General features: G+C 56.8%; 2 protein-coding genes across 2 annotated transcripts in view; one reads left to right on the forward strand and one right to left on the reverse strand.

The window, feature by feature from the left end:
• Window positions 1-1,064, forward strand: part of SYNGR4 (synaptogyrin 4) — a 16,758-nt gene extending 15,694 nt beyond the window's left edge. The window contains exons 3-4 of the mRNA XM_007958108.1: window positions 392-531; window positions 831-1,064. Of these exons, the coding sequence (XP_007956299.1) occupies window positions 392-531; window positions 831-1,064 (374 nt within the window). The remainder of the gene's footprint in view (window positions 1-391; window positions 532-830) is intronic.
• A 5,342-nt stretch (window positions 1,065-6,406) lies between these two features.
• The window catches only part of KDELR1 (KDEL endoplasmic reticulum protein retention receptor 1), a 9,820-nt gene continuing 7,234 nt past the window's right edge, over window positions 6,407-8,992 (reverse strand). Inside the window, exons 4-5 of the mRNA XM_007958093.2 lie at window positions 8,062-8,314; window positions 6,407-6,441 (exon numbers count right to left, since the gene is read on the reverse strand). Coding sequence (XP_007956284.1) covers window positions 6,407-6,441; window positions 8,062-8,314 — 288 coding nt within the window. The remainder of the gene's footprint in view (window positions 6,442-8,061; window positions 8,315-8,992) is intronic.

Below are 8,992 nucleotides of genomic sequence, written 5' to 3' on the forward strand. Positions count from 1 at the left end.
GTGTCTGAATGCCGTCCAGCCCGGGGCTCACCCTCCAGCAGTCCGTCGGACAACAGTCGAGTGTGATCCGTAGGGTTTTCGCTGATTTTCGCAAATAGATGGCTAGGCATTCTTCCTCGTATGTCTCAGTCTGGAAGCCCCTCTCTAACGTACCCACGGCGGGTGATTTGCTGGAATCTGAACAACGCTTCCAGGGTCACAGCCACGCGGAAGCCACCACAGTCCCACAGACGGACCGGGTGGCTCAGGCGGCGAGGAGCTGCTTTCTGGGACAGCGCAGGTCCCCTCGCACCTGTCACTGCGGGAGGGCTCAGCGCACGAGTCTCCCGGCCCCGCCTCCGCGCCGGAAGCGGCCCGCCCCTTGACCTCTGCCCTCTCCCCGCCCCCGCAGTCATCTGGGCCTGCGTCTGGTTCCTGGGCTTCTGCTTCTTGGCCAATCAGTGGCAGCGCTCGCAGCCCCGGGAGTTCCTGTTGGGCAGCGGCAGCGCGAAGGCCGCCATCGCTTTCTCCTTCTTCTCCGTCCTCGTCTGGGTGAGGCCCGCCCCCGGGAAGCCCAGAACCCGCTGACCTCCCTTTGCTGCCCTGGGTGGGGGGACCCCAGGCCTCTGCCCGCCCTTCCTCCGGCATTGGGTGTCACGGCTCGCTGTCAGCCTCCCGCGGAGCGGCTGGTGGGTTCGAACCACCGACCTCGCAGTACGCAGCCGAGCGCTTTGACCACCGCGCCACCACGGCTGCATTTTCATTGTCCAGTAGCGAAACCGTCCTGGGCCCGGGTGCTTCTCCCCTTCCCCGCTCAAGCCAGCCTCCAGGCCGGCCTTTTCTGCCCACAGGTATTCCAGGCCTACCTGGCCTTCCAGGACCTCCACCAGGACGCCTCTGTCCCCTACAAGCGCTCCCTGGACGAGGGGGCCGTAGTGCTGACCACACTCTCCCCACCCTTGACTGCCAGCCCCGCCAGCTCCTCCACCACCGGCCCCCACCGCCTGAACTACGCCAGCGCCGCCCTGTCCTCCTACCTGAGCACGCCCAAGGCCCCCCGCCTGGCCATGATGCCCGACGAGTGAGCGCCTCAGTAAAGAGACACCCTCCCCCCAGGGGGTGGTGACACAGCCCTGGTCCTCTGCAGTCTGTTCCTGTCTGGTCTCTTGGTGGCCAGGGAGAATCCTAACCGGGCACCTCGGGGTTTTCCACCCACCACCAAAACCAAACTCACTGGCTCAAGTCAATTCCAACTCACAGTGCCCCTGGATGACAGACGGAACTGCCCCAGAGGGTTTCCAAGGCTGTCAGTGTTTATGGAAGCTGACCGTCTCATCGCTCTCCCTCGTAGCAGCTGGTGGGTTCGAACTACTATCCTTTAGGCTTGCAGCCGAATGCTTTAACCACCACCAGGGCTACCACTGTGGGTGGGCTTATCCAACATCAACCTATTTTCTCCCAGTTCAGGCTGCTAGAATACAGACGTCTGAAGCCAGGGTGCTGGTTGTGGAGAAAGTGCTGCCTGTCTGCTCTGTGGATGAATCCTGGTCTCGGCTTTGCGGGCGTTCCTTGGGGACCCCCGCAGGGCATCTGTCTCTGTATTTGTGCCTGCTCCTCTCTGTCTAATCTGTTTTCTTCGTCTCAGATTGGTTACTTTTAAGACACACCCTGCGCTGGCCTGACCTCACTAAGACACCCTTATAGGATCATATCCACAGGTATGGAGGTCAGGATTCCTGCATGTATTTTGGGGGGTGCAGAAAGGCATGGTGGCAGTGGCATCTAACCTCCTCTAACTTCATGGGTGGGGACAGAATCACTGTCAACAGCCCAAGGCTGATTCCTATGAGGTCAGACATGCCACCATCCTCACCCTCTTTACCAACTCTGACTCCAGCCGTCCCTCCCTCGGCAGTTACTTCTCTGCTTGGTTCAATAACTGGTTGCCGTGGCCACAGAACTCACAGACGGCTCAGGTTCAGGAACGCTCAGGATACCACTCTTCAATCAGGGCAGCCTCCCTCCTGCCCTGCCTGCAGGCACACCTCTCTGACCCTCATCCTCCTGGCCTGGCCTCTGCCCTGCTCGGGCAAGTGCCGCAAAGCTCTTTTTGCTTTGTCGATAGGCACACCCATTCAACCAGCGAACTTCCTGCCCAAAGGCACTCAGCTTTCTCGCTTGTGGGCTGGCGAGCCTGCCGCTCGCTCTCACCGCTCGCTCTCCTGCTGGTCTCTGAGTTCTGCTGCCTCTTCTGCCGTTGGATTTCCCTGTACCATCTCGGTCTCAGCAAAGTGCTGCAGCTTGGTCTCTGTCTCCTGGGTCGAGGTGGCCCGGGCCATGCTCCACCCCTAGCTTTTGTATTTTGATAGTACTGAGATCTCCCTTCCACCTCTGGGAGGGCTCATTTTAAACCTAGTGAGATGGTACAACTGACCAATCCCCACGTTATGGTTCGATTCACCTTATTTTCATGGTCCCACCCACACAAGGGCACCGTGTACATTATTTACATCATTAGCAGGCTGTCCAGTCCCCTTGGCGGGCTGTAAGCACCTGACATTTGCATAGTCCCACCCAGTCATCTGGAGCTCTGGTAGCACAGTGCCTAAGGCATCTGACTGCTAACCAGAAGGTTGATGGTTCAAACCCACCAGCCACTCCACGGAACCAAGACCGGGCAGTCTACTTCTGTAAGATTTACCACCTCGGAAACCTAATGGGCGTCGCTATGAGTGGGAATCGACTCAGTGGCCATGGGTTCGGTTTTTTGGTTTGGTACCCGGTCATCTGATGGGAGTCACACAAACCACAGCTAAGAGAACCAGACCAAGTCATTCCCTGCACCACGGGGGACCCAGTTCAGTCTCTAACTTAACGTCACTTAACTTCTCTGGGCCTGAGCCGTGGGGCTGTGGAAGGAAAGAACTGGACGAGGAGACCCTGACCCTTCAGAAACCACGTTCAGGGAGGTGCCCGCCGCCAACGCAAGCGGTGCTGGTCGGCCCCTCCCACATCAGGCTGCGGGCAAAACTGCTCTTAACAGAAGGTCCCTGGGCTTGCAAGCAGGCAAGAAAAGCATTAAAAAAAAAAAACCCACACAGTGGTGCTTCACACCCAGGGGCTCTGGCGGCCAGAAGCCCCGGGTGCAAATCCTAGGGCTGCTGCTCACGCCTCTGGTCCTCAGTTTCCTCGCCCACAGAAGGCCCCTGTGGAGGAGGGCTGAGCGAGCCCAGCCGCGGGAGCTCAGAGCCCGGCACGCAGTCGTTAGCTGACGTGGTGTCAGCCCCCAGCGCGTGGCCACCCCATGCACAAGGGAACGAGACACTGTCCGGTCCCGCGCCGTTGCCCGGTCGGTTGCGTGTTGGAGCGTAACAATCCCACAGGGTTTTCTTGCACTGGTTTTCAGAGTAGATGAGCAGGCGTTTCCTCCTGGTACCTCTCAGCCTGGCAGCCCCACTGCAGGCTCGTCGGCAGCACGTTGTTGTTAGGTGCTGCCAGGCTAGCTCCAACGAACAGGGACGCACAACAGAACGAAACGCTGTCCAGGGCTGTGGCCGCCTCAGGGTCAGTGCCACGGCTGAGCCCATCGTTGCAGCCAGCGTGGCAGTCGGTCTTGTTGAGGGCCTTCCTCTTCCTCGCCAACCCTCTACTTCACCGAGCACCGTATCCTGTCAGCACCATAGCCACATGCAAGCCACCACTTGCCGACGGGCGGTGGCTGCACGAGTTGGATCAGCTGGGAATCGAACCCAGGTCTCTCACACGGAAGGGAACCACCTGTGCCCCTCTGGCACACGCCGAGTTCTCGGTAAGCTCCAGCTCCTTGCCTCCTCCGTGAGGCCCCGGGGATGCAAAAACGGTCAGCGCACTGAGCTGTAACCGAAAGGTTGAGTGTTGCGAGTTCACCCACAGGTCCCTTGGCAGGAAGGCCTGGCGAACAGCTTCTGAAAAGTTAGCCGCTGAAAGGAGTACAGTTCAGCTCTGCCCTGGTCACTGTGAAGCAGGACCGACTTGCTGGCAACTGGACCTGCCTCGTGAACCGAGCTGCCCTCCCAGAGAACCGTTAGTGGTTTTAGGTGCCATGGAGTCGGGTCTGACTCATAGCGACCCTAGGTACAACAGAACACAGCACTGCCCGGTCCTGCGTCAGCCTCACGATCCCTGCGACACCGAGCCCGTCATTGTAGCCACTGTGTCTGGCCATCCCTGGAGGCCTTCCCCTTTCTTGCTGACCCTCCACTTTTCCAATCACATCCTTCTCCAGGGAACGGTCCCTTCTGACAACACGACCCAAGTACACAAGACAAAAGTCTGGCCACTCTTGCTTCTAAGGAACATTCTGGCTGCACTTCTTCAGGACAGATTTGTTTGTTCTGGCAGTCCCTGGTATTCTCAGTGTTCTCTGCCAACGCTACAACTCAGAGGCATCAATTCTTCTTCAATATTCCTTATTTACTGTCGAGCTTTCACACACGAGGCAGAAATACTATGGGTTGAGTCAGGTGCACCTTAGTCTTCAAGGTGACATCTTTGCTCCTCAGCACTTTAAAGAGGTCTTTTGTTTGTCGCAGATTTGCCCAGTGTAATGTGGGAGAACTAGAGACCAGGAAGCAGAGGTGACGCTCTTAGGAGACATTTAGGAAGTGCAACTCTATCAGAGTTCAGAAATCCAGGACTGTTTACAGAGCCAGGTTGTTAACACGACTGAAGGAAATGGGCCAAGAATGCATCAAATCTAGAGCGACGTGGAAATACTGCTCTTTCAATTCTACCAAGAACACCCAGGAAACAACAGTGCCAGCCCCCTAACAAATGGGAACAAGCACTTAGCCAAGTCCTGGGGACTCTGGTGAAAAGCTCACATGCCATCTATTCCGCTCCAGCCATCTGGTGCCCCCAAGAAACGGGCCGGCATTGTCAGACTGACTGGTTCTCAAGAGGAGCCAGAAACCCAGATTCTTGTGCAGAAATGGGGTTTCTGAAGGCTGGCAACCAATTCCATTTTCTGTAATGAAAACACAGTGAGGGGCAAAAAAACACTCGTAAAAAGGAGGGTGGGACGGAGCGCGGCTGCTCGTTTGCAAGCCCCAACACGACTTCTCTCGAAGGTCTGGGAAGTCGTGAGCCAAGACAAGCCAACTCCTTGAGGGCTTGTCTGATGTCTCTTCCCAATGGAGCTGGGAGGAGCTGACCGTCACGGGGAACCCAGTCTCTCACCTTCCTGTTCCTCCCTGACCTCCAGCTGCCTGCGTCTGGCTGATGGCGCAAAAGCAGAGGTAGAGAGGGGGGCCAGGAAGAATCCCGCCTCAGTTACCAAATCCTACTGTAACAGAAGTACCACAGGGGTGGCTTAACAAACAGACATTTTCTCTCACAGCTTAGGAGGCTAGAAGTCTGAATTCAGGGCACCAGTTCGAGGGGACACCTTTCTCTCGCTGGGCTCTGGGGTTAAGTCCGTCTCTTCACCTTGCTTCCTGGTTCCTTGGCATCTGTCTCCCCTCATCCCTTCTTGCGTCTTCTATTCCTTTTATATCTTGTAATAGATTGACTCAAGACACACCTTGCCCTACGCCTGCCTCATTCACATAAAGAAGACAGTCCATTCCCAGATGGGTTAATAACCACGGGCATAGCGGTTCGGATTGACAACACATATTTTTGGGGGGCACCATTCAACCCACAACATCCCCCAAACACCAAAAGAATGGGACAAGGAGTAGCGAAAGAGAGAGGTGTTATTTTCCTCTGTTTATTTCAAGAGAACAAAGAATCAACTGTCAATTCTGTACAAAAACATGGCATCAGGGCAGTGGTGGTCTTGGGCCAGTCCCCTCCCCCAATATGCAAAAAAAAAACCCCACCAAAAACCAGGACATGAATCAGAAAACCCAAACTCTGGGGAAAAAAATGACTATGAGAAAGCAGGGGAGCCCTTCTCAGGCCTCCCCTCCTCCCTGTCCCCAACCCAGAAGGGTGTGGGTGGGGGCTGTGTTCATGGGGAGGGAGGCTGGGCAGGGTGTCAGCAGACTTAGTGTTGGCACCCAGGGGGGTTGGGGAACAAGTGCCTTGGTGAGGGAAAAAGACCCCCAACCCTGCCCCATCCCATCCGATACTGTGGAAACAGTTTATAAAAATCGGGCCAGCAAGAAAGGTCATCAGATCCAAAAACTAAATAGTGAAAAGATTTTTTTTTTTTTTGTTTCTTCTTCCCAAAAAAGGCAGAGAACTACAAACAGCCCAGGTCCTGAGCTCCTCGAAGACGTGGGTCTTTCACTGAGCCTGCCCCCAAACCTGGCAGGAGGGGCAACGGGGAGCAGGGAGAGACTGGTTCTTTAAAAAGTCCTCCCTGGGTGGGCAGGAGGCTCCCGGTCTCCCATCACGTTCCGGTGCCCGCCGCCGCCAAGCAGAGGGGTCGCAAGGGCCGGGGCTATGCTGGCAAACTCAACTTCTTCCCCTTTAGGACTGAGAAAAGAGAAGGAGATGGGCGTTACCACAGGGCCCTGCAGTGGGAGAGGGCAGCCTCCCATACTCGGGCCTGGGCCTGGGCGCTGGGCTGGGCAGGACGCGGGGTGGTCCTAGGATGCTTCAGGTCATAAACCACAGGGAAAATTAAAGCAAACCAGAGCCCACGGCCCTCAGTTCAGTTCCAACTCGGGGCCACACATCAGAGTAGAGTTGAGCTCCAGGTTTCCGTGGCTGTAATGGTATGGGAAAGTGCCCTGGTGGTGCAGTGGTTAAGTGCTGGGCTACTAACTGACAGGCTGACGGTTCAAACTCACCCCGCCAGCTGCTGCCAGGGACCAAAGGGCTGACAGATCCCATAAACTGCCTGTGGGGCAGTTCCACTGTGTCACGTAGGGTCGCCGTGAGGCAGGATCGATGCAACGGCAATGGCGATATACAACTCTAAGAAGCCCTGGTGGCACAACGGTTAAGTGCTCTGCTGCTAACCCAAAGGTTGGCCAGAAAGCATCTACCAACAGTCTTTACAGAAGCAGATGGCCAGGCCTTTCTTCCACAGCAGCTCGGTCTGAAGCGCCAACCTTTCAGTTACTGGTGGAGCGCAAACCCTGTGCCCCAAGGGGATTGGCCTGAAGTCCCGAGGGGCGGGGCGGGGCCCTGGGCTCGCCTTAGGGGCTGAAGAGCAGAGGTCAAGGGAAGGCCACGTGTCTCCCAATACTGGCTACTCTTCTGCACGTTCAACGACCCCCTGGCAGGACCGTGGGTCTCTGAGGGAGGTGGGATCCGAGGGTCTGGGAGTCGCCTCCCAGGTTTTAACCCCCACGTCTGCTCCTCCCTCCCGAAGACCGAGGCCTCAGGTTTTCAGAGCTGACCCCACATGTGCACAGGCCCGTCCGCCCCTGCACAGCTTTTCCTCGACACGGCGCACGTTTCTTTCTTTCCACCCTTCTCACTCGGCAATGATGTCTTCTGTATTTCTATAATGTTTTGGAATCTCTTAAGGTACAAGGTCACTAGGATATAAAACCAAACCCAACCCACTGCCTGGAGCTCACTCTGCCTCACAGCGCCCCTAGAAAACAGAGTGGAACTGCCCCACAGGGTTTCCAAGGCTGTCAATCTTCACAGAAGCCGACTGCCTCATCCGTCTCCCATGGACCAGCTGGTGGGTTCGAACAGCCGACCTTTCAGTTAGCAGCAGACAGCTTTAACCAGTGCCGCCCCCCCCCCCCCCAGGGCTCCTTAGAAGATGCAGGCAGTAGCCTGAACTTCTACAGGGAAGGACTCTTGAAAAGGCAGCTCCCGTGACCTGCCCCCGCCCCCGCTTGATCATCACTCCAGCTGCTCAGAGGTCAAGGAAGGTCACTCGTCCCCCCTGAGGGAGGCAGCGCCTGAGGTCTGAACTGAAGTGGGGGGCGGGGGGGCCGAGAAGCTAGGAGCAGCAACCTGCCCCACTTCCCAGCCTATCTCGCCCCTCCACCCATGCCACGCCCCTCCACCCATGCCACGCCCACCTTGACACGCCCCCTCACCCATGCCACGCCCACCTTGACACGCCCCCCCCCACACACACACCCATGCCACGCCCTTCACTCATACCACATCCTTGGGCCTTGCTACCTTTGGTGATGTAGAGGTAGAAAAAGTCGCAATAGAGGACTGTCTGAACCAGGCCCGCCACGATGGCGATGAGGTCGAAGAAGCCCTCAAAGTGGTAGCGCCAGATCCAGTTGAAGAGATAGAGCGTGCGGTAGACGCCCAGCGCAAACAGGTAGTGGCTGGTGATGGTTTCCGCCTCGCCCGTCTTGCTGACCATGAAGAGCTGCGGCAGGATGGCCACGGACTCCAGGTAGATGGAGAAGGTCCAGAGGATCTGCAGGGAGGCGGGGGCGAGGGCCCAGGGGCGGCCGCGGAGGGCAGGGAGGGAGAGGAGGCCGCAGCAGTTACAGGCGCAGAGAGCAGGCGCGGCAGCACACGCGGCATGACTGAGTGCTGTGTGTACACTCAACAACCACAACCACAGAAATAGAATAAAAGGGAATAATAAAAACAGTACAAGTAAGGAGGGCTAGGGGCGTACTGTGTGGGCATGTGTGGTTCTGCTCATGCCAGGTGTGAGCCACGGATTGAATGGTGCCCCTCCAAAACCCACTGCTGTCGAGTGAATTCCTCCAACTCACAGCGCCCCTAGAGGACAGAGTGGAACTGCCCACAGGGTCCCCAAGGCTGTCAATCTTAATGGAACCACACCATTCTCCCACAGAGCAGATGGTGGGCTCTAACTGCAGCTGCAGCACAGCACTAAACCCCTGCACCACCAGGACTAACCCACCCACTGTACTTAAACCAAATACAGCTGAAATGGATTGATTTTTTTTTTCTCCTAGCTCAACAATTCTAAGGGGAGGAGAGAAAAGCTTTGGTGAGCTTAAGCATTGCACCACCAGGGCCCCTTGACCAAAGTGGGTGGGTCCTTAAACGAATCCCTGCTCAACGGTGTCTTAGGAACACCCTAAGGGTCGACACAGGTATAGGGGACATAGGTATAGGG

This window comes from Orycteropus afer, unplaced genomic scaffold (assembly GCF_000298275.1).
Source record: "Orycteropus afer afer isolate SDZICR_OR568_19922 unplaced genomic scaffold, OryAfe1.0 scaffold00854, whole genome shotgun sequence".
Classification (NCBI taxonomy): domain Eukaryota; kingdom Metazoa; phylum Chordata; class Mammalia; order Tubulidentata; family Orycteropodidae; genus Orycteropus; species Orycteropus afer.